The sequence below is a fragment of the Papaver somniferum genome, chromosome 4 (genome assembly GCF_003573695.1).
Source record: "Papaver somniferum cultivar HN1 chromosome 4, ASM357369v1, whole genome shotgun sequence".
Lineage (NCBI taxonomy): Eukaryota > Viridiplantae > Streptophyta > Magnoliopsida > Ranunculales > Papaveraceae > Papaver > Papaver somniferum.
In genome coordinates, this window is record NC_039361.1 from 132245151 (window position 1) to 132272864 (window position 27714).

General features: G+C 33.8%; 1 protein-coding gene across 2 annotated transcripts; it reads left to right on the forward strand.

Moving 5' to 3' along the window:
* The first annotated feature begins 19322 nt into the window (after nt 1-19322).
* LOC113276595 (mannosyl-oligosaccharide glucosidase GCS1-like) lies at nt 19323-26495 on the forward strand. Of its 2 annotated transcripts, none has more exons than XM_026526215.1 (22): nt 19323-19619; nt 19716-19789; nt 19904-20155; nt 20323-20497; nt 20608-20694; nt 20832-20900; nt 21043-21139; nt 21432-21514; nt 21763-21870; nt 21954-22075; nt 22252-22359; nt 22457-22530; nt 22661-22786; nt 22923-22990; nt 24198-24347; nt 24428-24478; nt 24931-24987; nt 25098-25250; nt 25383-25474; nt 25556-25665; nt 25889-25952; nt 26068-26495. In XM_026526215.1, exons 1-22 carry the CDS (start codon nt 19323-19325, stop codon nt 26213-26215), a joined length of 2565 nt encoding a protein of 854 aa, XP_026382000.1. In that variant the 3' UTR covers nt 26216-26495. The 2 variants fall into 2 exon arrangements, with proteins under 2 accessions (XP_026382000.1, XP_026382001.1); XM_026526216.1 differs by having other exon boundaries at nt 19481-19619; nt 19709-19789; nt 26068-26376.
* The last annotated feature ends 1219 nt before the right edge of the window (nt 26496-27714 follow it).

Below are 27714 nucleotides of genomic sequence, written 5' to 3' on the forward strand. Positions count from 1 at the left end.
CTACTATAATCGGTAGTAAATTTAACTTCCGAATGTATTGGTCCCAAAATGAGATTTTGCCAAAATCATTTAATTTTCGAACTTTTGTACAACCATAATCGGTAGTAAAGTGTGTTACTTTAACCTCCGAATATACTAAATTTTCGAATTTTAGCACTACCATAATCGGTAGTAAATTTAACTTCCGAACGTATATTGGCCCCAAAATGAGATTTTGCCAAAATCCTAAAATTTTCGAACTTTGGTACTACCATAATCGGTAGTAAAGTGTGTTACTTTAACCTCCGAATATACTCAATTTTCGAACTTTTAGGACTACCATAATCGGTAGTAAATTTGATTTCCGAATGTATATTGGCCCCAAAATGTGATTTTGCAAAATCCTAAAATTTTCGAATTTTGGTACTACCATAATCGGTAGTAAAGTGTGTTACTTTAACCTCCGAATATATTCAATTTTCGAATATTAGTACTACCATAATCGGTAGTAAATTTGACTTCCGAATATATATTGGCCCCAAAATATGATTTTGCCAAAATCCTAAAATTTTCGAACTTTGGTACTACCATAATCGGTAGTAAAGTGTGTTACTTTAACCTCCGAATATACTAAAATTTCGAATTTTAGTACTACCGTAATCGGAAGTGAATTGTGTTAATAAGTGATGCTTATTTTCTGCCGATTGTGTTCATGGCCTCAAATTCAAATTTTCAAAACTTAACAAAAATTTCAAAATTTTCTACTTTCACAATCGGTAGTTAATGGTGTTCATTATCTATCGATTGTGCGTAACTTTTTGTACAGAGAAATTTAATTTTTAGAATCAAGAATAATCGGTAGATATCGATCAAGTTACCTACCGATTATGGTTGATGTTCTTATGAAACGAAGAACATCAACCATAATCGGTAGGTAAAGTAGATTATTATCTACCAATTATGTTTCTGCTAGTGTAAATCCAAGAACATCAACCATAATCGGTAGGTAAAATAGATAGTTATCTACCGATTATGTTTCTGCTACTGTAAATCCAAGAAAATTTTCGGATCAAATTTTTGATTTCAAGTAATCAAATCCTAATTTTGAATCAAAACTACTATCATCTATTCGTTTTGTTTGTTGAACTCCTTTTTTTTTGATGTTCTAAGTTTCAACTTTAAGGTTAATGAATTTTGGGTTTTAATTTTAAACAATCAATCATAACATTTGTTTGATCGATGATCTTTGTTTTCAATCAAAATTAAAATGATGGAAAAAAATTTCAATGGGTGGAAACGAGAAGAAGAAGTGGAATGATATGATTATGAAAATAAAGGATATAGGTTTAGATTTAGTATAAAGGTGAAGGACAATATAGACAATGTTCTATTTTTAAGACACCCCTTAACCTCCTTCAATGGATGGGAATAAAAAAGTGGCCCCTAATTTTTTTTGAGTGGCCCCTAAAAACGCCAGGCTAAATATGCAGCCAACCAAATCTTATAAGCAAAACTCTCTTATATGAAATCTTGGTCTTTGAAGGTCCAAAATGAGAACTATGCACACGTCCACCTTTTTTTTGATCAATAAAACGATATAATTTTATATATAAAAGAATAATGAATGGAAGAGTTACAACACCCCGAAAACATAATGGATCAAGGTGAAGGAAAAAGTAAAAGATTCAACAATAAAGTGACTATCTCCTGACCAACTCTTCCCATTTGAAGACTAATATTTCATATATAATATCCTTAAGCGGCTTGGAGGGATGAGACCAATACATAATATTTGCCTTAATGTCTAATATGATCTTTTGAGCGTCTTTCTTTTTTGCCTCTACGACAAACATCCGTTGATTGCGTTTTCTCCATATATTCCAACAAATAGCATAAGGAAAGATGTTCCAAATAAAATCCCAGCCGTTGTGAATTCAGTTCTATCTCTATCTTTAAAAGAATCCTTTATGTCATCTCCTGGTGGTCTTCCCACTCCAAAACCATTTAGGAAAACATCCACCTTCAGATAGACCCATTCATTGTCAAATTAAAACCACTGTATTAAAGATGAAGAAGAAATTAAAAACCTACTAGGATCAACTACCAAAAATGGACAGATTTAAAAATCATCACAAACCGTGATACACAGTTTCAGTAGATATGCTTTTCGGGCACTTGAACCCGTTTGGAACACATCTAGATAAATAGAAACAGGGATACATTCAATGACACGATATGCACGTCAAGAATACCAGTCCTCCACAAGTGTGTGCAATGGTGGAGACAAGCGAAATCGAACTACCATCTATACAATGAGTCGGAGTCAGCATTATGTAGACTACAAAATAGATTAGTTTGAGAGTTGTGTGGATCATGATTTTAAGACCATTCATTAAATACAGGGAAAAGTTTTGTTGTTTATTTGCGCCCGTTTGAAACTTGACCGTTACTAGGTTTTGCAAGAAAAAAATAAGCTTTTATTTGGGGTCCATCTACTTACAATTTCATTATAGTTGAAAGTTATCCGAGATCCGATCCTTTAACCGACACCAAATTTCACCTTCATTGATAATTGGTTGGACATCCTCCTCACCATCAAAAGATCAAACATACAACGGTTATGGCCTATAAATTATAATCTACTTTTATGTTCTAGAAAAGCTCTAAGAGCAGGGTATTTGATCCCAAGTTGGCTTTTTTACTTAACAACGATATCAAGTACTTTTCAGACACCTGATAAAATTCCGGGCCGTTACGACACGGGTCATATTCTAGTATTAGATAAAAAAAAGGATTATTTGATGGTTCTAATGATTTTGAGGGAGGTTAGAGCCAATATCAAACGACCCTTGGCTCCACCCCAGACTATGTGTCTCTTCAAATCACATTTTAACGAGGTAATTTAATAAATTATGGGTTTTAGAGCCCATCTTTTCTTCAAAAAAGATTCATAAACAGAGTATTCGTTTGCGATATACTTAGTTTAAAACTACTATAATAATGCTCTCAAATTAAATATAATTGCAAATATTTATTTTAGATTTCTTAATTAAAATAAAAAATATAATTAAGATATTTTTTAGCTTAGAAAACTATCATAATTCATGCATGTAAATGTTATAATGTTATTAATTAGGTTAACAAGAATTAAGGGAGGGTAGTTTTGGTCTATGGAATTAAAAGTTTAATTTGTTAAAACTGTTAAAAAAAACAAAGACAATTTTCATTTCCTCATTTGTACATACGATCACATCAAAAAATGACCCACATCGAAGAAAAAAAACCCTTTCATCTAATCCTTCGCAATTTTGAATGTTGACTAGTTCCAATTAATAGATACTATTCACTATCCATATCATTACGTAAATAATTGAGCATGCTGGGGTTGGAGTTTTTAGAATTTAATTTAATTTCCTTTTAAGTATTTATTTCATTTTATTTTTAGATTATTAATATTTTTAAGTTGTTCTGAACTATCAAGCATTCATCGAGTTCAATAACTTTCAAAAAATTATATAAGCTCCTTAACTATATAAAACAACTTGTGAATAATTTTTCAAATCATAATTTTAAAACTTTTCATATCCATAAGTTCACGAACAATCCAAAATGAGTTCATGCACTTAAATTATAAAAAGTGTCCATGAACCTCTTAAAATCAACTAGATCGCTAACTGATCAAAATTGTCCATGTACTTTCGGATTTAAAAATATCCATGAACATCTCAAAGTAAACCAGTTCTCCAAGTGACCAAAATAAGTTTGTGTATGTGAGTTAATAAGAGAATAAATCATCGAGTCTTATTATTTGTAAGTTCCAAGTTCGTGTATTGAACAAATCAGTTTGTTAATATAAAGAACTATTGGGAATATATATTTAAAACATAAATTTATTTCCCAATTAAAATATTTTTGGTAACAATAAAGTTTTTCTTAAAAACTAATTTGTGTTATAATTGATTTTGACCGTTTCATACTTTGTTATGTTAATGGTGTTAATTGCACTTTAATAATTTCTCATTAAACTATATTGAAACCTTGGCTAGAAAAATCAGATTTTTTATGAAAAGAATTTTAAGAGTTGTTGAAACATTTTTTTCTCTTGTGTGAGAGCTTTTCATTTTATGTCTTTTGAGTTTTAAAGAAAAACGAATTTTTTGTGAGAAAGAAAAAAACAAGTGTGTGATCATCCTTGGTTTTTCTAGAAGAGTTTCTGAGCAAGAATAAAGTGTAGAAGTTTCACATCCTATCACCGTGCAAGAGCGATTGTGTAAGAGATTGATCTCCACTGTTTTATCCTGGGGATGATGCGACAACGATGAACTGCTTGCATAATTTTGGGCAGGGCCGCGAAACGTCAGAAAGAAAGTGACCTAGTCCGCGACTCAGCCATAATATTATTTTTTTTGTGATTGTTTTGCAGGCATAATTCAGCAATTGTTCCAACAAGAACTAACTTTATATCTCCCATGAAATTTTTACGCAATCACGTACGTTGAAAAATAAATTGCTCTCAACCTACTATGCAATAAGTTCTTCATTACTTGAATTTGAAATTAGGGATTTATCAAGTACTAGCTTGAGTTCGAGATTTCTTCTTTGGAATATTTATTATAATGCTAAAGTCATGCAACATTGTCCCAATAAAGATAATGGTAGAAAATATAAGTACATAGGATAATCAATCTCCACATACCTTTGTTGATGAAGTTCTCATAGATGTCTTCGTTGTTCTTCGGTCTTCAATCTACAAGGTCGATTGGTGAATTCATACACTCAAATTCCATACTCTATTCCTCGTTCGAGAGTGACCTTAGTAAAATATAAATTAAGATATAATTTTGACCAAATAAATTTGACAACAAGTTTGACATACCAAAACTTTTCAGTTTGACCGAACGATGCTCTAACACATCATTTCTTATCCTTATCTTATAAACTTATCACTTGAAAAACCCTTTTTATTCATAACATATCACCACAAGCATGGCATCTTATGATCCAAATGAAGATTGAGCCATTATTAAAGCTTGTTTTATTGAAACCCCTTGTTGGGAATATATGTTTTAAAAACATTATTAATTTCCAAAAATTAGTGTCTCATTTAAATGGTGTAAATGTGATAATTATTCTCTCTCTTAAAGAATAAATATTTTGTGTTAATGTAAAAAACCGTTTTTTGTTGAACGAATTAATGATGCTAATTAACATCTTAATGATGTCTTTCATTTAATCCATATTTATTTATTCTTGGCTTTAAAAATAAAAAATCAGGATTTTTATAAGAGTTGTTGAAACATTTCTATAGAGAGTGTTTCTCTTTTATGTCTCTTGGGTTTTCAAAGAAAAATGAATTTTTGTGATATAGAAAAACAAGTGTGTGATCATCCTTGATTTTTCTAAAAGTGTTTCTGAGAAAGAATGAAGTGTAGAAGTTTCACATCCTCTCATCGTGCAAGAGTGATTGTGTAAGAGATTGAACTCGGCTGTTTTATCCTGGAGACGACGCGACATTGAAGAATTGCTTGCACAATCTTGGGCAGAGCCGCGAAACGTCTTAAAGAAAGCGACTTATTCCGCTACTCAGCCATAACAATGTTTTGTTTACTTTTGTGATTATTTTGCAGGCATAATTCAGCAATTGTTCCAACAATTTTAAGACGTTCTATTCTGCATACGAACCAAAAGAAAAACGATGGCTGAAACGCGATAAGTATCATTGTTAATTTTTTTTATTGAATTATTAACGATATAATTTTTGTTTAACGATTTTATATGATACTTGGACATTTTAGGTTATTGATTACCTAGAGTTAAATATTATGTCTGGTTTTGATAAACTAGGAATAACATGGTTAAATATTTTTCTTTCTGAATATTTGACATAGAAACATTTTGTTGATGATAAACAATTGTTTTTTAACATGTTGTAAGAGTTTTATTTTTACCTCCTACATGAAAATGAATTGGGTCTTGAAATTTTTACTAGATATACTAGACATCACGAGGATAATCCATGTTAAATTTCACAATTTTTAGATACCAAAAAATATTTTTAAGGTATTTTATAAAACCACATAATGTTTTTGAAATTTTTGATGGGAAGAAATTTATCCCTAATTGAATTCGTTTGTCACAATCTTGGTATAACTATTTTGAATTTGTGGAATATGAAACTTTTGGATCATGATTTTATCTTCAAAATTAATTTTGAAATTTCCCATTTAGATTTTTGGCTTGAGAAGTGTGGTGATTTTAAAATCGTTGTGTATGTCTATCTAAAACAGGGGACGTGATACTTGAGATTAGAGATTAGAGATGTAAGAAATTACATTATAAAAATCGTGTTTTGATTCTAGTACTTCGTATTCTTGTTTTGATAAAGAAAAAGAAGATCATTGTTAGCAATCAAACTAACACACCACATATGTTTGATAAAATGCTTACTAGAAAGTTGTAAATACATGATGTTATAACTAAAGAACTTTGTATCTTTGTTTGATATTTAAGAGCAGCTTGGAGTACTAATTTTGTGAATGGTCTTGAAATAATTATGTAAGTGCATACCTTGCTTATTTTTGTTTTCAAATGCTCACATGTACATGATTGTGACAGGTGAAAATTCACTTAATTGAGCAAGTTTTTATTTTCCTATGAAATAAAAATTGCGGGAGATTAATCGGTGTGGGGAGCGATGGGGTTGCTGATTTCTTTGTTGGTGCGCAAAGAATGGACAATGGTTTATAACCAATTGAGCTTTAAAAGCAATTGATGTATGTTTGATGAAATATTTGTAGTTATTGTAGTGATCAAAAAATTGGCATTCTAAATTGAATAAATTTATTGTTCAATCTTAGAATAAAATTTAGGGAAACAAAATATTGAGAATTATTGTGTATGACAATAAACATGTGACTCATATAAGTTTGGAACTTATGAGATTGAACTTTATACGAACCCAAAACCGAAATAATTAGAAACCTAGTCAAAACAAATGTGAATATCAACTCTCACCGAAAAAAAAATGAACATAATATTGATTATGAGATTATTTGCTATTCTTGCACAACATTGCAAGGATATCAAATGTTACTAACAACGCTTTTTAAGCTTAGTTAATGTGAACTATGGATACGGTGATAAGTTGATATATATTGGTGTTTTACACCATATTTGTTTTGATAGGTTATGGTTCAAAAGTTGAACCAAATCGTTTTGAAAGAAAGTGGCGTCAGATATACTCACATCACTAGGACTTTCGGTATTGGTATAGCCTACAAGTTTACTTTGGGTAGAACAATCTTGTTAAAGATGTATCTAGTTTCCAAGATGTTCATATCTTGTTATAAACAAGAGTGAGATTAGAAATTTGTTGAATTTGATCATTGCACTACTACAAATGATATGTAATGGATAAAATGTTTGTATAAAATATTGTAATTTTATCATCACATGAAATGAACCTTGAATGCTTTGGACATGAGACCTTATCATAACTTAATGAAGTTGATAAGTTAGTGATGAGTATGAGCATGTTATGTTTTCCTTTAAACTTGGTGAATTTTTTGAATAACATGTTGTAATCTTGGGCAAGTTGAAATGATATTGAATGAAATAAAATGTTGGAGAATTTTATAAATACTTGCTTGATGCTTCTAGTAGCTTGTCTTGATAGAATATATTATCATTTGAGTCGTGACTTAGGCGATATTGACTTTACGAAAATTGTTTGAATTTTTATTCTCTATATTGTGCAAAACGTTTTGGGTTTAAATCATTAGTTCATTAGTTTTTCACAATTTTTGGAGTCTTTTGATATTGTTTTGAAATTCTTGTTTAAGTTAAAAAATAGTGGGGGTTCCATACCCTATGTTTTACTAACTTTGATTTAAATTAGAGGAACTTGGAAAATGAAGATGACAAGTAATTCACTAAGAATGAACCTAGAAATGCATAAATATAGTGAGACTAAAAGTTAGTCATGAATATTTTGTTGCTTATAATTTGAAAGATAACTTCTCATAAAAGGTAACTTTGTTCTTCAAAAAGTTAATTTTTGGAAAAATAAATTCATGAGCCTATTGTTTTTAGACAAGAAAACATAAAATCGTTGACACGTGCATCCATGTCGCTAACTTACATGCTTGTTTTATTGATGTTGTTTCTACGATGTATGATTTGTAATAGTCAATAGTAGAAATATGTAAGTTAAAGATGAGAATCTATGTAAACCAAGAATAGAAAATTGTGTATTTTCTACAATAAAAGAAAACATATAAGTTAGATATAAGTTATCATTTATATTATGAAAACAACTTTAAAACAATTTTTAAAAAGGAATTGTTTACTTGATTCATTGGAATGATTTCATAATTGATGAAAATGAAATGCACGATACTTTTTGTTTTCTATGCATAAGTGATTTGTTGAATTTTTATTCTAACTTATAGGATGAAAATGAAATTGAGAACATGCTTAGTCTTCTATTTGACATGAAAGACTGAGTGAAGATGATGTATATTTATGAAATGATTTTTTTTCTTTCTTTGGATCTATTTCATTTCAATGAATATAGAATTTTAAAAAGAGATAGAAATATTTATAGTCTGACCGTAAACTAGTTTTCACTCGTGTTGTTCAGTGCTAATGCTTTTGAGATTGTGTGTGATTGCACTTGACATGAGTATGCTAGCTTAGTATGTTTCTTTGCTACATGATTGACTATATATAAGTATTTTTTGTAGTGGCGGTTTATTATATTACCTCCGCAGTGGGGTTTTATATTTAGATTTACCAATCCTAGTATGGAAAATTGGTAAAATTTTGAGAAAGTTATGAGGTGTCTCAAACACACCTTAAATCTAGAAATACACTTTATAAATGGTTACCGCAATCCTTTAAGGATATTGCTAAGCTGATTGGACATCCTTTCAGTTGAATCCTTTAAGGGATAGAGCGATTCGATCCTCTAATGGATAGAAGAATAGACATATTAATCCAATGTGATAGTACCGTGGCTATTGCATGAATTGAGAATGAAACGACAACTATAAAAGTTGATTTTATGAGAATATGGATAATATAGTGTCTGGAAAGAGTTTTCATTAGTCCTTTGACGAAAGGATTGATAAGAAGGTGTTAATACATCTTGGGGATGAGGTTGATGCCCATTGAGATTGAGTCATCTGTGATGGATACCCAACCTAAAAATAGGTTCAAAGGGACTAGACGAAGTCATAAATGATAGCATCATTGAGATTGAGTTATTTATGATGCGGTACCAACCTATAACTCAAGATCTCAAAAGTAGGTTCAAAAGGGTAACCCTTACCTATGGAATGAGATCCCAAAATATAGGTTCAAATGGGACACCAAGTCATAGATAATATAGAGATGCGAGAATCATGCTTTTGAAGAATTCATCCCACGGCATGATATCCTGAAGTGAGTAGAGGTTGAGTTTACTTTTAATTTCTAATTTTTAAACTCTTAATGATGTTTATATCTCTATTTAGAGTGGGGTACTTTCAGGAGTGCTCTTGATAAACTCACCTATGTTAATGTGAAAGTGTGACCGCTTTCTATGAGAATACAGGCAGTTCTCTAGATCATTCATTTAACTGGGATACAAGCGCAGGGCCGTAATGCGCTGGCTTTAGACTTTACACTAGTGTAGTCGTGTGTGTTAAGCAATCTTTTTATCTCATAGAGTTCAAGACTTATGTTCACTCTATGGTCAGATTTAATGGGAGCCTATTAGCACTACGTAAAGGTTCAAGTCGCGAGACACCTTTGCTTATGCACAAATCTGTACGTTCTTGCTCAATGTTTTGAAAAATATAAGTGGGGGATTGTTGGGAACATATGTTTTAAAAACATTATTAATTTCCAAAAATTAGTGTCTCATTTAAATGGTGTAAATGTGATAATTATTCTCTCTCTTAAAGAATAAATATTTTGTGTTAATGTCAAAAACCGTTTTTTGTTGAACGAATTAATGATGCTAATTAACATCTTAATAATGTCTTTCATTTAATCCATATTTATTTATTCTTGGCTTTAAAAATAAAAAATCAGGATTTTTATAAGAGTTGTTGAAACATTTCTATAAAGAGTGTTTCTCTTTTATGTCTCTTGGGTTTTCAAAGAAAAATGAATTTTTGTGATATAGAAAAACAAGTGTGTGATCATCCTTGATTTTCTGAAAGTGTTTCTGAGCAAGAATGAAGTGTAGAAGTTTCACATCCTCTCATCGTGCAAGAGTGATTGTGTAAGAGATTGAACTCGGCTGTTTTGTCCTGGGGACGACGCGCCATTGAAGAACTGCTTGCACAATCTTAAGCAGAGCCGCGAAACGTCTTAAAGAAAGCGACCTAGTCCGCGACTCATCCATAACAATGTTTTGTTTGTTTTTTGTGATTATTTTGCAGGCATAATTCAACAATTTTTCCAACACCCCTTGTCCCGACGTCCAATAAAAAAAAGGTCCAAGTGATATATTCTGGAACAAAGTGTTTAACAAATATTTCCAAGATTAGAAAAATTCTTGTCAGTGCAAAAAAAAAGATAATTATTAAGTTATCTAGGAAGGAGCAGATGAGTACATAGGCATCCAAGTGAGACTTTATAGAAAATAAGTATTGCATTCATAGATCTTCTAATAAACAATCACAAAGTTTATATTTCTTTTTGTAAGAAACACTTGCAAAAATACCATATTGTCATATTTACGGAAGAGAATCCGAATTTGATGAAAGCTCCGGTCATTTAAAAAAGAAATTTTCATATTTACTCCTTTAACTAAATCTCTAAGATTTTTCTGAAGATTCCAATGGAGATTGAGACAAATTAAAGTAAAATTTGTAGGTACATCTCTTGTAAATTCTCATGAAACTAAACTCGTACACTAGGTTTGACGATAGGTTTAAAACCTTGTTACACATGCTAAGCATAACCGTGATTCCGTCGTCCTAAATAAGTGAGTTAAACTTTAAAAATTCAACCGATGTACTAACATTTCTTCAAATTCATAAATTTGTACCTGAAAAAACGGGGGTCTAACAACCTCACCCAATATTTCACTTAGCAATCTGTATGGACTAACTCCAATATACCTTCAAGACAATCAACTAGACAGTCAGACTCAATCTTAAGAAAAAGTATATCAAAGAGTTATATCTCAATTTCTCAATTCAATCTGCAATCAGGCAAATAGGAATTTGCGATGCTGATAGAATATAAAAGAAATAACTTGAACGGTAACAAAGACCAATGTTCAAGGATCAATCAATTTCAATCAACAACCAAAGGTTGGATTTACCAATTGATCGATTCAGCGCACAACCTGTGATACTTCAATTATATAACAAAATATAATGCGAAAAAGAAATAAAACATACACCAGAAGTTTTGTTAACGAGGAAACCGCAAATGCAGAAAAACCCCGGGACCTAGTCCAGATTTGAACACCACACTGTGTTAAGCCACTACAGAAACTAGCCTACTACCAATGAACTTCGGACTGGAATATAGTTGAAACCTAATCAATCTCACACTGATTCAAGGTACAGTCGTGCTTCTTAAGTCTCTGATCCTAGCAGGATACTACGCACTTAATTCCCTTAGATGATCTCACCCACAACTGAGAGTTTCTACGACCCAAAGTCGAAGACTTGATAAACATATTTATCTCCCACAGAAAAGTCCATTGAATAGATAAATATGTCTCCCACAGAAATACCTACGAGTTTTGTTCCGTCTTTTGATAAATCAAGGTGAACAGGAACCAATTGGTAATCTGGACTTATATTCCGAAGAACAACCTAGTATTATCATTCACCTCACGATAATCTTAATCGATTAAGGAAACAAGATATTGTGGAATCACAAACGATGATACGAAGGTGTTTGTGACTGCTTTTCAACTTCTCGAGCAAATCTTAAAGAAGATAGTACTCAAATGACGATAGAAAACAACAAGATCATAACACACAACTACAGAGAAAATAGTTGGGTCTGGCTTCACAATCCCAATAAAGTTTCAAGTCATTAATCTACAGGGTTTTGTGAAAAACCTAAGGTTAAAGCAGAATTGATTTTTAGCTTATGCAACTAGTATCACACAGGAGGTGTGGGGGGTAGGTTTCCCAGTTTCTAGAGTTCTCCTTTATATAGATTTCAAATCAGAGTTTGCAATCTAAGTTACCTTGGTAACAAAGCATTCAATATCCACTGTTAGATGAAAACCTGATTAGATTCAAGCTAATATCTTTCAATCGTTAGATCGAGCTTAGATTGTTATACACAAATGAAAAGTACCTTCAGTTAGGTTTGAGTTATCGTACCTAAATGTGTATATTTAGTCGGTTCAACAATAATTAATCAATGCTTTACCATATGAGCACTTTCATATCAAGCTTATTCATCTTTACCATAACTAGTTCAAATGACTCAAATGAAACTAGTTAGATAGTTGTTCAATTGCTTAGATCTCGTAGAAGTATACAAGGCACAATTGAAGAAAAATCGATTTTGATTCACTCGAATCATTTCATGAACATCATAGCCACGGTTTGAAAAATATTGCATTCCTTATTATATAAATAAATGTTTTAGTTCAGGAACAAACCGATTTTAGAAAGTAACCTACTTAAGTATGTAAATGGGTACGAATACCTAAGTAGCCGGACCGAGTTTGGTTACACCAGTACGCGTACGGGTACGCATACCAATTCACATTCCAAGCTCCAAAAGAAATTCACGAAACCCAAACTTCCGCCAGTACGCGTACGAGTACGCATACCTAGGTTCCGGACTTCCAACAACCAACCAGTACGTGTACGGGTACGCATACTTAGGTCCCCGGTTTTGGATTCTTACACAAATGTGAATACACACTATGTTTATATCCAACGATGGTTACTTGTTCTAAACTCTTATTTCAATCATTGAAACTTTCTTAGAGGATGACAATAGTTGTTATCCACAAACTATTAGCATCAAAGCGATTTTCAAGTTATTTAAATAATCAATATGACTTTTGTCAAGAGTAAAGATGAACTTGGTTAAAGCGAAAGCTTACCAAAACATATTTCGAGAAATAGATAAGTGAGTTAAACTCAGCTCGAAATAGCAAATGTGTATAATTGAAGTCTATATAGCAACACGACTTTTGTCTCAAAATACGAGATAGAATATATAGACTTTTGAGTGATAGGTAAGTTCAAGTATCCACATACCTTTTGTTAATGAAATTCCACAAGTTCCCTTGAGTAGTTCTTCGTCTTCATTCAATGAATGCCGTGGAGTCTGAAGCTCAACTACACTTACTATCCTAATATGAGACTCAACTATAAGTAGACTAGAAATCAAGACTTATAGTTTTGCCAACTAAACTTCACAAACAAGCTTGAGATAGTAACGCTTGCGAGTTCGATCGAGTAGTGCTCTAACAATACCGCATTACATAAATAAAGTACGTCACATCTCTTTGATTTAATCAAACTCTTTTAAAATTTAGATTACACAACATTATATTAAAAAAGTTTACTTTTATATTGACTTTTTTCCCGCAAACGAGTTCCAAATAACTCGTTTGCTTTGAAGTGAATAAATGTCTCTCTTCTCCGCTTGGCATATTGAGCATGTGACGCAAACTTGTGACCCTTCTGCGTAGATATAAACTCTTTGTACTAGTTAAAGATTGAAACACCACTTTCTAATGTAAATGATGCGATCTCGAACCGTCTACATATTGTGAAGATGAGCTTAAGTTCCCTACGATAGGTTGTATTTCTGTACTCATATAATATGTTCCCTAAAGAAATTCTCAGGTTGTTTGTCTTCGGGAATCCAACACCTGGTAATAACTTCGAATCAAATAGTTTTTTTTTTAATTATTTGTTCTATTTGTTCCAAACTAATAAATGGAAACAATTGTAAATAGTATTTGCTGGAGAAGGGTTTCTTTAATTTCAATTGAATTGAACTTATTAAGTTATCATTTGTTATGAAATAAATATATAATGGATTTAAACCACACTTACGCTCTTGTTCACCACCATCCTTTTCACATATTCACTTTCCCCATTACTTCGTAGCCACCACCATCACTAGTAATAATGGATGCATGCCTCTTAATTCCATTGTAAATGTTCTTCTTTTCTCCCTATAAATAGAGAGCGTTTCTTTTGTAATGAACAACTAATTAGAATTTTCGTCTTCTTATCTCTTTACTCTCTATGTCTCCTTTTAGTTTATAACAACATTGATCTTTTTAATTTATTATTATTATTATTATTATTTTAAAGTGATTTTGCTGAAAATGGTAAAATAAAGTAGGTTGATAAGAAACGAGTCTAAAACCCTAATCAAATGTACTGCACATGAGTACTTTAGATTCGAGAGATCAATCTATAAAATTCTGGACTAAACCAAAAAATGGTCGTTCCAGTCTTCCTTCGGTCACAAAGGAAGGAGAAGGGTTGATCTTAGGGAGATAAGCAGAGAAGGTGTTGAGATCAGAATGATGAACTCTATAAAGTGTGGTTGTTTATTACTATGCATCAGAAGATATAACTTTTTTGTAAAGTGTAAGATGTATGTTCTCTGTGTTTTATGGATACTTGTGTTGGTTTTCGATTGAATATGTTAAAAATCTATTTATATCAAGTCATAGTCGAACACCCTGATCTCATAGGACATGGAGGTTGTAGAGTAGTGAAGAAGTGGATATCATGTGAAAGTGATGAAAACCGTGTCCCTATTGGAAAGGAAGGACTATCCGGTTCTGTATGGATTACTCTTCTACTCTTGTTAACTGTCCGCCTTTCCTGACACTCTTTCATAATGGGTGCATTGCACACAATATGTTGTAAACCGCAAAACCAAGACCCCGATGAACATCCCCCATTTGTGACTTTGTTGAAGTCTCGAGTGAAAAAATATAAAAGAAGTCGACTTGCATGACTAGCTTGACCAACATGACTAGATTGACATGTATCTCTAAGTTGACCTGTATGACTAGGCTAGCAAGTTGCGTCACGTGAAACGTGGTTATCCAACACCTCTCCTTGACATCATGACATGTGAAGAATTTTCATGAGAAGTGGAGAAGAGGATGCATGGTTACCCAAAAACTACTGTTGATCGTGTATATGAGACCTGCACATTTTGACAAATCACGGACGAGCTATGTTGCAGGTGGGTGATGGCATGTGTCAAGTCTCATATGACTTTTCAGGAGAAGTACTCAATAAACCATAAGGTGGTTCAATTGATTAAATAACTTATGTTATTAAGTTATTTGAATGAATTCAATAATGTAAAGTATCGTAATTGGTTAAACAACTCTTTTTAAACATCCCTATCCCGACGTTCATGCTCAATAATCATGTCGTGTAAAATCAGACAACATTTCATTATTAGGTTCAAGTCATATTGTTGCCAATACTTACAAGATGATATGATAATTCGAAATTTACCTTAAAACACACCAAAGGCACGCTCGATATCCTTTCATTTAGCCATCTGATACTTGTCGAATCTTAACATTTCTGGAACCTCCAATGTATGACTAAAATCTTGTACAATTGTAGTCAACTTGGGATAGATAACATTGACTAAGAAATAACCCATCTTGTATTGGTCACCATTCCTAATATAACTGCATGGCAGTGCTATACTCTTTAACATGTTATCAAAAAGGGGTGAATGTGCCAACACATTAAAATATTTATTTGACCCAGGAATTCCAAAAAAAGCATTCGAAAACCATAAATCATATGATGCCTCCGTCTCTAACACCATACTATTTCTCTTTACCCTAATAAGTTCCTTGCCAAGCTATCATACAATTCTTATATGTCCACTAAATACAATCAATACTACATAGCATTCTTGGAAATCCTCGTTCGGCATTCTCGCAAAAGTCATGCAAATCATGTTGCAAAATCCTTTTAGATAATAGTATATTGTTGTGGCACCAATACAAGTGTAGTCATCGACACTATCAGATGATGTACTTTTGCACAAACATTTCATCACGACAACTAATTTCATATGCGGAGAGTGCCCATAACATTTGTTGCATCCGGACGTTGATGCCATTCTGGATCCACTTCAAATAAATTTCCTAACAATTTTTCAAATGAATCTTCCTTCATGCATAGACGTTGTTTGATTTATCTGGAGGTATAACCGGTTCCAGGTATGAAATAATTATTCATCATTTTTGCATCATGCCACACTCGGTCTCGAATAATTGCATGTCTGCACCTCCCTAGGGGCAGGTTGCCGAATAATACACAAACTTTCTTCCAAACACAATTGTGTGAATATTAGCAGAGCTTTTTTTCTTCATTACTAGAAGTATCCAAATAGATTCCATGTTTAATTCTCACATAAGCACGCATTAGAGTCATTTTGTACCTTTGCAAACAACTATTACAGTATCAATTTCTCTATACTATACATGAAATAAAAGTCAATCAATATTAACATCAATAGAATAGTAGTTTATAAACATTTCATTCAACATAAATCAAGAGATGCATCGCAAAACAAGTAATAATCGTGGATTTTTCACTACATCTATACCTTAACGTTGTTATTAAGTACATACGAAATACCTAATCAACTTAGTATCAACAATTTCATCAAAATAATAAAAAAAAGTTAATTTGGAAACATAAAATTAGAATAACTTACCTTTGATGATTTTGTGGATGGAATTCGAATTTGAAGGATGCAATGGAATCACCTTTACGTATGGATAAAACCCTTTTAATTTCAACCAACAAATCGCAAACAATCACCATGAAAATCAAAAAGAGGAGAAAAGGGTGTTTGTGAGGGTTTTGAGAGGAAAAAAGAAGAGGAAAGAAGAGAAGTGCCAAATCCGAGCGTCTTCTGGATGGTTATACCCATGAAACATATACTGGGTTTCCGTGTTGGTCAAGTCGACGAATTAACTCAAACGGATACACAACTTGGCACTATTTGCACGGAAACTCGGTTTGCATACCGTGTATCCAAGGGATGCTACATTACCATAGTGAGGTTTCCATTGAACTTTTTTCCTTAGCTTTAAATAAGCTAGTTAAGGAAAATGGCGCACCATAATACTTGACCTTGGCTACAATCTAGCCACTTTTCTACCCACTGGTTGCTTAGTGCTAGATTGCAGCCAAACTTTAGCTTGGTGGATCATAGTGCCACATTACCCAGCTTAGTGGATCATAGTTTCGCTTTAGCAAACTTCTCTGAGATTCGAGTTGAAGGTTGTTTTTAGGCATACCAAAAACTTTCAAGGCATACAAAATAGTTTTCTCATCCTAGGTGACCTTATAAGGGGTGTCTATTGGATAGTTCAATTACCTATATACCCTCGAACATAAAATCAAAAAATAAACTATCCTAAACATCTCTTCTTCTTCCTCCATCCAAACCACCTTCCTTTTCTCTCAGCATTTTTTTTCATCACCTAATTAATTATCGATTCGTGAAAATTCGATCATCTGTTAAATTGAACTATATAATGGATCGTACAAAGAAAAGCAAACGTCAGGTGTTATAAATCCTCTTCCAATCCATGAATTAAAGAAGAAGAACCAATTGAAGATGAAGGTGTAAAAACTATAATTGAACCAGAAATTGAATCGGAAATTCAACCATTTGAAGCTCCAAATACTGAAACGAGGATAAGAAGGTATTCCCTACAAACCAAATCTTTTATTTGTTGTTTTTCATGGATTGAATGGGTTAAATTGCTAAAAACTTAGGGTTTTTGACGGTTACAGTAGCGGGTTCGGCTGATAATTGAGTTGAGTTTTGAGCCGAACTGTTCTTGAAATTTCACCCTGAAAGTGTCTATGAAAAGTTCGGCTAAACCGTAAATGTCAATTTTTAGCCGAACCCCAAAATGTGTATTGAATACGTCCCAGAACAGTGTCAGGTTCGGCTAATACCTTGCAAACCTTCCCGACCAAACCTGAGAAGTGAAATTTACCCCAGGTGGTTGTCAGGTTTGGATGACTCGATTAGATCACTTTCAAGCCGAACCTCTCTCTGTAAACACTTCGAAAATATTGATTTGCAGGTTCTAGGTTGGGCTAGCTCGTGTTGTTGAGTTATCAGCCGAACCTTCTCTTTGCACACTCAAGTTTTTCGATCTTGTTTTGGCCATAACTTTTTCCTCCGATGTCGGAATGACCTCATTCTTTTTGCGTTGTGTTTGTCTTTTCATTCTCTTGAAGTTGAAGATAAGATATCATTGATTTTAATGATTTTAATATGGACCTTGGTATTCTCCATCATTAGACTTCACTTTCTTAACACTTTCAGTAATTTCCATTTTTTTTGTTTGGTTCATCCTATGAAAAGGCTGCACAATAGAAAACATATGTACTAAAAAGCCTAACCGCTAAATGTGTATGAATTTAAGTGTTTCATGGAAAATCAGTATCATGCTCGGCTGATGTGATTTTTTGAATATGAGCCGAACTTGGAAAAATATATAGTTTGCCTGATACGATATTTAGAGTGAAAACCGAACCTAACTCGCAGGAATAGGTTCGGCTTGTTATTAGACTTTAATATAAGCTAAACTAGGATCTTGCAAATAGGTTGGAAGTTGGAAAATGAAGGTTCGGCGTATAACGTTAACAAATTCAGCTAGCCGAATTGTTCATCAGTTTAGTGGGTTCGGCTTATATTTTTAAGCCGAACATAGTCATGGTTCGCCGAACCATGATGAAAAATACAATTTTTTGATGATTTCAAGCTACAAAAGTGAGGTTAAACATAAAATAGAAGTGTACACGTGTGTTAGAAGCATTGGGTTCCTCGTCTATGTATTTATCATCTGGATTTGGCTCATAAAAATCATCATCTTGAGTTTGAGTTTGCTCATAATCTGAGAAATCATCCATTTCTGGATCATTGTTGTAGTTGATATGTATTTTCCTAAGTTTTTTAGATGAAGAATGACCCTCCTCATCTTCCATTGAATCAAGAGTTTTTTTTCCCACAAAGGACAGATTTGTCATTATAAATTTTTTGATTAAGGAGGTTTCTGATTTGTTATTTGACGTCCTTTTATTTGTCTTTATTCCTAAATGCCTAGAAAGATTTAGGTATGCATAAAAACAGCCTTCTTCGAGTTCAACTAGTTCGAATCTCCCTGCTGAACAATAAGTGAGATGGTGCATGTTCTCTCTTGACTAATCTCGTCCCTCACAAAAAAACTGTTTCTCTTTAGTCTTTTCCCTCTCTACATTTCTAAAACCCTAATTCCAAATTCTTAATCAAATGAAAACATAAACGTGATTTCTCAAAACTTCGAAATGACTGCTACTAGTAGAAAAACTACTCGAAGTAGGATCAAACCAACAAACAACAATGTCGATGAAGACGACCACAACGATCGAAAATCAATCAAGAAAAATCGAAATGGGGATCCCAACTCAATTAAGTTTATGAAAGTTAATCTCAAGTATTTATTAGGGTTTGGTATTTTTGCGTCCCTAATTTTAATTCTCTTAATTTATCATCTCATTCAACCAAATGAAGGAGAAAAACAAGTTGAGAAACCTAGGGTTATAACTCCTTTTCCCGCACCAAAGATTATGGATCTTATACAGGTTACTAAATGAGATATTCTTCTTTCAGTTTTCAGATGTTTAGTTTGTGATTTTGTATTTTTTTATTTATTTTGGATGGTGTGACGAAGATTGCAGTTTCAAGGTGATCATAAGGAAAGCTTGTATTGGGGAACTTATCGCCCTCATGTTTATCTTGGAATTCGATCCAGGTATATAACTGATATTTAACTGTCAGTTTTAATGTTTTGTCATTTTGATAATTCTGGTGCAAATTGACACTTTTGATTTAGAGAATTTTATTTTGGACTATTGGGGTGATTTAGGACACCGCGGTCATTGATTGCTGGGTTAATGTGGATCGGTGTAAAGGATGGGAGGTACGTTATGCGACATATTTGTGAGGATTCTGATGAGCTCAGTAAGTATGGATGGACACATCATAATGGGAGGGATTACGGGCGTCAAGTTATGGTTGATCATGGCATGACGTTGACGACTGATTTTTTGAAAGTGAAAGGAGATGGTAGTGGTTATGGAGGAGATTGGGCTGTTCGTATTGATGCACAACATGATAAGTAAAGTTTTTGACTTATCATGGTTTTTGGTTGAGAGAATTGGAATTATATGAGTGCCAGCATAAACATGACATCAATATTTTTGTTAATGAACTGATGAAGATGTGTATCTTACCTCATTGCCTTTGGTATTCTTTGGTGAATAATGATTTTATGTTTACTTGCAGATCTAAACTTGACGAAGAATTATGGGGTACTGGTCATTTTTTCTTCTATGTGGCAGATGAAGAAGGAAATAGTCTAAGCTTAGGTAGAGAGAAACTGGATACTCATGATTCATCTCTTTTGGCATATGGTACGCGTAAAGATATTGGAGATTGGGAGTTGCATACAGATTCAACGGTATGTGTTAAGATATCTTGAAAGATTTGTCCTCCACTTGTCTATATTGATCTCGTGACAAATTTGACTTGGAGAATCTAAATTCAGAGTATGAACTTCTAATTTCGCAGGATAACATGGAAATCCATTATTCTGGTTTCAGAACTCCTCATTTTCACAATTTAACTGAACTTGTGTTGGGAACCCTTGGAGCTCATGTATGTATATTTTGTGCTAGTAGTAGCGCGTTTACACAGCATTCGTTGTATTCCCTTGCAGTGCTGTTTTTCCAACGAAATATTAGGCTATACTAAAGGACACGTTTTTCTGTCTTTCTGATTCATATCTTAACCAGGCAAGACGGGTTGGTTTACTACAGCTACCAGACTCATCTGATAAATTACCCAATGTTTTAGTGTTTCAGGTCCGTAGGTCCTTCTTAATCATTTATATCTCCCTGGATGTACCAACTTTCTCAGTTTGTAGTCTCGTACACTCTGTTATGGATTCTATCTCATATTGATAAATTTTGAAGTTCTCACACTTTTTATGTTTCCCGTATACAGATTTCTGCAAAATTTCCTTTCAGAACAGATATTGCTTTTGTATCTGGAGCTGGTTTAAAACGTTCAAGAGCTGAACAACGTCTCAAGAGCATTACAGGTGTTTTTGTTATAACTAATACTTGCCTTTATTATTTAGCTTTTCCGCTTATCTGTTATTCTATGGATATTTCAAGATAGTATTGTGATGCGTCCCCATCTCCAACAAGTTGAATGTTTCATATGTTACAGTTCTCATCTACCTTTAACTGCTTCCATGAATTTCTATCTAATGTATCATATGTTTCATTTTACATTTAACTGATTTTATGAATTGCTGCTGATGGAATCACATGCTCCAGTTCTTAATTACACTTAACCAATTTCATGAATTATTTGTGAATCTTATTCAGGAACTCTACTGAGTAATAAACTGATTGAGAAACAGAGAGATTTTGAAGACAAATATATAGCACTATTCAATTTAACAGACAAGGTATCCTGCATCTTAATTATTTAGTAAGCAATACTCTTTTGATGGTAGACTTGCTTTGTGAACATAATATGAAGGCATGCTTTGTACCAAAATGTTGCTTATCCATTTTCTTCTTGAATTTTAAAGAATTTTATAGTGCATAAATGGCAGTGGTGGTATCTATACAAATCATGAGATTATGACATCTTTTAATTCTATAATTTTTATTTTGATGCTTAAATAGTTCCAAATTCATTACACTCTACCAGGTTGAACCCGAATCAGCGACTGTGGGTAGGGCCGCTATAGGTAATCTGCTTGGTGGTATTGGCTACTTTTACGGGCAATCTAAAATTGCCCTCACACAAGATTTGAGTGTAAGTGTTAAAAGTTATTTGGCTTTGTTAAAGAGATTTAATTGATTGCAAAAATTGTTAACATTTTTCATTCTCTCTTGCAGCGTAAGTATGGGGAGGATTTTGTTTCGTATTGGCCAGCTGAGCTTTACACTGCTGTCCCAAGCAGATCCTTCTTTCCAAGGGGGTTCTTATGGGATGAAGGTTTTCACCAACTCCTAATCTGGTTAGTTAGCTTGGCACCAAGAATTATTAGCTATCACCCCATTTTTGGGCTGCTTGTGACGATTAAGAAATATATATCCATGTTCTTCTATTTTGGGGTTTTATTCCTAGACCCAGCTATTTAATTAAATGTGTTGTGTTGCATGGTCTGAACTCTTTTGTTTACACCCTGAATAGCCGTTGGGACATCCAAATTTGCTTGGATATCATTGGACACTGGCTAGATTTGATGAATGTTGATGGATGGATACCCCGTGAGCAAATCTTAGGTGCTGAAGCTCGAAGGTGATTTACATATTTACAAGCTAAAACATGTGTATAATATCAAAGATTCATTTATAATAATGTTAAGCCTCACAATCTTATTATGGAATATCTGCAGTAAAGTACCCAAGGAATTCATTCCTCAGCACCCAACTAATGGAAATCCACCAACTCTGTTTCTAGCTCTACATGGTAACTTTCTTGACAACATCAGTATTTTGGTACTCCAAAATGCTATGCTCTTCTTTGGAATATGAAAGGCTTCACTCCACCAGTATATAATGACAGCACCACTCTGAACTTGTGGACTTGCCTCTTTCAGATTTGGTTCGTGGCATAAGTAGAAATAAACTTACTACTACTGAGATCAATGAGGTCTCTTCATTCTTAGATAGAGCGTTTGTTCGTCTGGAAGCATGGTTCCAGTGGTTCAATAATACACAGTCGGGTGAGTTTGACTATAGTACTCGATCACAAGCCTGTGTGTTAGAATCCATGACTTCATGTCTTATTTGGATATCTCTGTTGTCCATATCATCTATTAGATGATTCATGCCCAAGTTCCTTTTGATTTTAATATGTAGGTAAGGATGTTGGCAGCTATTACTGGCATGGCAGAGACCAAACAACAATTCGAGAGCTAAATCCAAAGGTAGTCTTTGCCACAGCCTTTCTATTATCCGGTAAATATCAAGTATTTTCCTGCTTGTGTTGCTGAACTACTTTTATGGTTTTTCGTTTGTCCTGGTAACCATGTGGTCAAATTAGGATCCAAATATATGACAAACAGTGGCGGATCCAGAACTTTACGTTGGTAGGGGCACTTCATGAAAAAATCATTATTTTTCTTTTGAACACTTATTTGCCATACGATTGCTTGCATAATCGAGTCTCCAAAAAATCTCACACTGGAAAATGTTTTTCTACTCTAGCAGACTAGCATTACCCACGGTAAGAACATGCTAATGTCGAATGAAAATAAATAAATGCATACACTTTGTGTTTCTTCATCTCAATCACTTTCTTAGCAAGGTCACCGATACTTTTCAACCTAAAAACGCCAATCAAATAGTTTCAAGTGAATTTTCTAAGCATCCCATACTCATCACTTGAGAAGTGTTTCGGATAAAATTTTGTATGACCGACATGGTTTTGCTTATAATGAAAAAACGAGAAACCTTTTAATCCTGTCTGTACTCTTTCTTATAAATTTTAGACTTAAAACAAAAAAAAATTATCATAAAAAGATTTTTAAAGAACTACGATGACCGGCTACTGCATTACTCTCATGTGCTGTTATGCGTGGCTGATTTTGATGCTTATTTGTGGTCACTAGAGACTAGTCTAATGATTAATGCGAACTGTGTATCCCTAATTTTTGTAGCAAATAAAAGAAGCCACAGTTAGTTCAATTCTAGTTCGTTTGTACCTAAAAGGTAGGTGGAAAAAATTGATAGTTCGTTTATTACCTACAAGATAGGAGGAAAATTTAACCTGGATGAAAACGTGTACATGAGAATCTTTATAAATTTGATAAATATAAGTAGGTAGATTTTTTTTACGAAATTTTTGTATGGGCACGTGCCTAAGGGTGCCTAGGCATAGATTCGCCCCTGATGACAAAGATCATTTCTGTTGTCCTTTCTGTGGTCCAGTTCAGTTGAGTACTTTTTCAAAGTTCCTTTTTTCTAAGTTTCTAGTATTAGGAACAGATACGTAGATTGAGAATGGAATTTTGTTTCCCGGTTTTTTACTTGCTTGCTTGCTTGATTTATTTAATTTTATTATTAGATGGTCGAATCATCTTTTGTTTTTCCGTGGTCATGTTGTGCGATTAATGTTGTATATGGTTTATCCAGACACTGTCCTCTGGGTTGGATGATTATCCACGTGCATCACATCCCAATGAAGAAGAGCGCCACTTGGATCTACGTTGTTGGATGCTTCGTGCTGCAGATTGCATGAGTTCCATCACAGTGCTTCTTGGAAAGCAGAATGATTTAGGAAAGGTATAGTGTTGCGAGAAATCACCCCATAAGCGGCGAGTTTCATTTCTTGGATTTTAAAGCATTGAGTTTTTCCTATGCAGGAATATCAGGCGACGGCTAATCTGCTCTCAAATTTCGAGCTTCTGAATCAGGTATTTTCTCTTTTCTATACATCCGGTGACTTTTGCATTCATCATTATCAGGTCTTTTATCCAACTGCTTGATGCCAGAAACATATACCTTGTCAAGCCACAAACCCAAAGTGTTTTAGAATTATGGACTGGTAGACCATTGAACCTGCACTGCTTTATATTTGTTCTTTGGTCGCCTGTTTGATTTTTCTGTTACATCACTTGCTATTTATGACTATTAATGGAAATGCATGTCTAATTTTTTGATCCATGTTTTTTGTCTCATTCCTATTTTCGATATGTTCATTGCTAAATAACTTCTTTCCTTCATCGTGTATATTCATTTTACTAGACTTGTACATCTAGTATATTCCTATCTTCTATATATTCATTGCTATCTTTACATGTGGTGTCTGTCTTGTACTTTTTTACTACACTTCTTCTGAAATTATAAATATCATAATTATTCATAGATGCATTATGATGATGTTGCTGGAGCATATTTTGATTTTGGGAACCACTCCGAGAAGGTATGTGTAATTCTATCCCCAGCTAGTTTGGATTTGGTTTGTAAATATTTTCTTATATTTTGTTTTTGAACTTGTTTTAATAATCATAAGTCTGAACCTAATACTTATAGGTTCACTTGACTTGGCGACAAACAGAGACCTTAAACAGCAACCATGCTAGCCGAGAGCTTACCCGAGCAGTTACGGAAAGGCCACAACTGAGGCTGGTTCCTCATATTGGTTATGTCAGCCTTTTCCCCTTTATGATGGGGCTAATTCCATCTGTAAGTTTTCGTGGTTCACATATTTTTCCTTGGTGAGGTAATTCTCCAGAAGTTATACTGTTTAGCTTGTTCCTCGTTCCCCTGTCTTTGGATCTCTTAATTTTATCTCTCCCCTCATCATAAAATGTACAGGGTTCTCCAATACTTGGAAAGCAGCTCGACCATATTTTCAACAGAAGCACATTATGGACAGATTACGGACTACTCTCTCTAGCTAAGTCAAGGTATTGTTATCCTTTTAGTAATCTGCTTATTTGATCCTATTGAGAATCAAAAATACTAAAACCATTAAATATTTCAAGCAGCACTTTGTACATGAAACGCAACACGGAGCATGACCCGCCATATTGGAGAGGCCCAATATGGATGAATATGAACTACATGATTCTTTCAGCACTCCACCATTATTCTCTAGGTATTCACAATCTCTTCTGCTATGTTTTGTCTATCTCAAAGTTATTAGACGACAATAGAGATGGATACCTGCCCCAAAAAAATAGCCATTTCAAAAGTTCGAGAGATGATAAAACGTTTTAAAATGGTTTTACTAGTAGATAAGGTCAGTACTTGTTGAAGTATTTGTCATCTGTTAGATAACGTTATTTGATTATCTTTGTTATTTCTTCTTATTTTCTTAGAGGATGGACCTTATAAAGAGAGAGCGAGAACTATATATGGTGAATTACGGCAAAACTTGATCAGGTATTTTCTCTGTTCTATATATTAGATGTGGGGAACCAATCTCACCTTACATATTCGTTGAAGTGGACTTTGTCAGGTAATGAATCATCAGTACTGGCGTTTGTGTTTATTGCAGGAATGTAGTCGAGAACTATTTCAAAACAGGGTATCTGTGGGAGCAGTATGACCAAAAGAAGAAGGGGAAGGGTAAAGGTGCTCGACCTTTCACTGGTTGGACTTCACTTGTTCTTTTGATCATGGCAGAAGCTTATCCTGAAATTTGAAGCCTCGAGTTTTGTAGATTTTTTTCTTCTGGGAGGCAAATGTTTTACTTAGAGAAAATTACTTCATTATAGAGTATCATAATATTTAACTACCATTACAGATTTAGCCAATCATGATGTACATATGTATGCTTCATGACATTAAAATTTTGATTGTCGAAGGGATTTGAAGCCATGGAAGATAAAGTCTTGTTATTTCGTACAGCCGCAACAATCCCTAGGATGAAATTCTGTACATACATTATAATAAAGCTCATCAAGTTAAACATGTCCAGTGGAACCGTAGTTTTCTTAACATTGTTATGTAATATCAAACCTCAATGATTTTGACAGAATCATATCGTGTCCAAATCTATTATGCGCAAGGAAATTATCAGCCATGATATCAGCTTTTTTATTTAATTCTACATGAAATGATGATTCCTTCTGTTTGCAGTTTGGCTACAAGTAGTCAACTAGCTTAATGTCCATAGAATACTTCTGAGGTATCCTAAATTAAAGGCGAGTAATTTCAAAGTCTGCAGTGTCATTTTTGGAAAATACAAGTTTTTCTTCTTTTTTATATGCAAACACTAGCACTCTGATGGGCTCTGTACGGTATCAAACCAAAAATGTCAGCACTGTAAGTATACCTGAACTATGTGACTATGTCAAGCATCAAGCTATGCTGACATGCAGTGTTGCGATTTGAGTAAAGTGCGGATCTTTTGAAGGGGCACAAGAAATCTCATATATAAGCACCTCTGACAAACTCAAGTACTTAAACAAATCAATAATCAAACTAAACCCTATGTTGGATGGACAATGTGTGAGAAAGCAGTCACCGGAAACCAAAATCTCACTTGGTCAAAACTCTAAACACATGTCCGATACATGCCCACACTTTATTTCTAACGTTAATGAAGAAGTTTTATCGTGGTAAGGTACTGACTATATCTGTATGCTAAGGTTGTTAATGGGACTCAATGTTCAACAAAACAGCCTCTAAATGACAGACAGGAAGCTAGACACAGCGTGAGAATAAAATATATGAAGCTCAGCCTCAGCTTCTCAGGTATATGTCAGTCAGGCTCTCAGGTATTGTACGTTGTTTGTCTTTGGAAACCATGGGTCCATGAGACCCTTGCTGAAAACTTATGTAGCGGACTGGTACAACAAAGAACCAGGTGGCTAACCTAAATGGTCATGAAAGATGTCAGAATATATAACTAGATGGTGGAGTGGCCAAATCAGGTGATGAATCATCAATGAATATATATCCTTCTTCGTGTGCATGTGTGGGGTCCCATGATCATGTAAGATAATCTTCAGGAGGAGGAAAGGTTGATAACTTGTGTGAATTGAATTGAATGTTTCATGGAAGAGCAAGGAAGGGAGATTGAGATTTGAAAAATGTTGATGGTTAGAGAGAATGTAGTACATCACCTTCAACACCCAACCGTCCTGGGCCCATAACAGAAAATAGTACGTACACTCACTGCCCACACAGAGAGAGGAGA

Excerpts from the sequence above, each read along its gene's own strand:
- LOC113276595 (XM_026526215.1), top strand. The coding sequence starts at position 19,323 with ATGACTGCTACTAGTAGAAAAACTACTCGAAGTAGGATCAAACCAACA. Across the intron at positions 19,790-19,903 it reads TATCTTGGAATTCGATCCAG|GACACCGCGGTCATTGATTG; the intron begins GTATATAACTGA and ends GGGGTGATTTAG. Across the intron at positions 25,251-25,382 it reads TGATGGGGCTAATTCCATCT|GGTTCTCCAATACTTGGAAA; the intron begins GTAAGTTTTCGT and ends TAAAATGTACAG.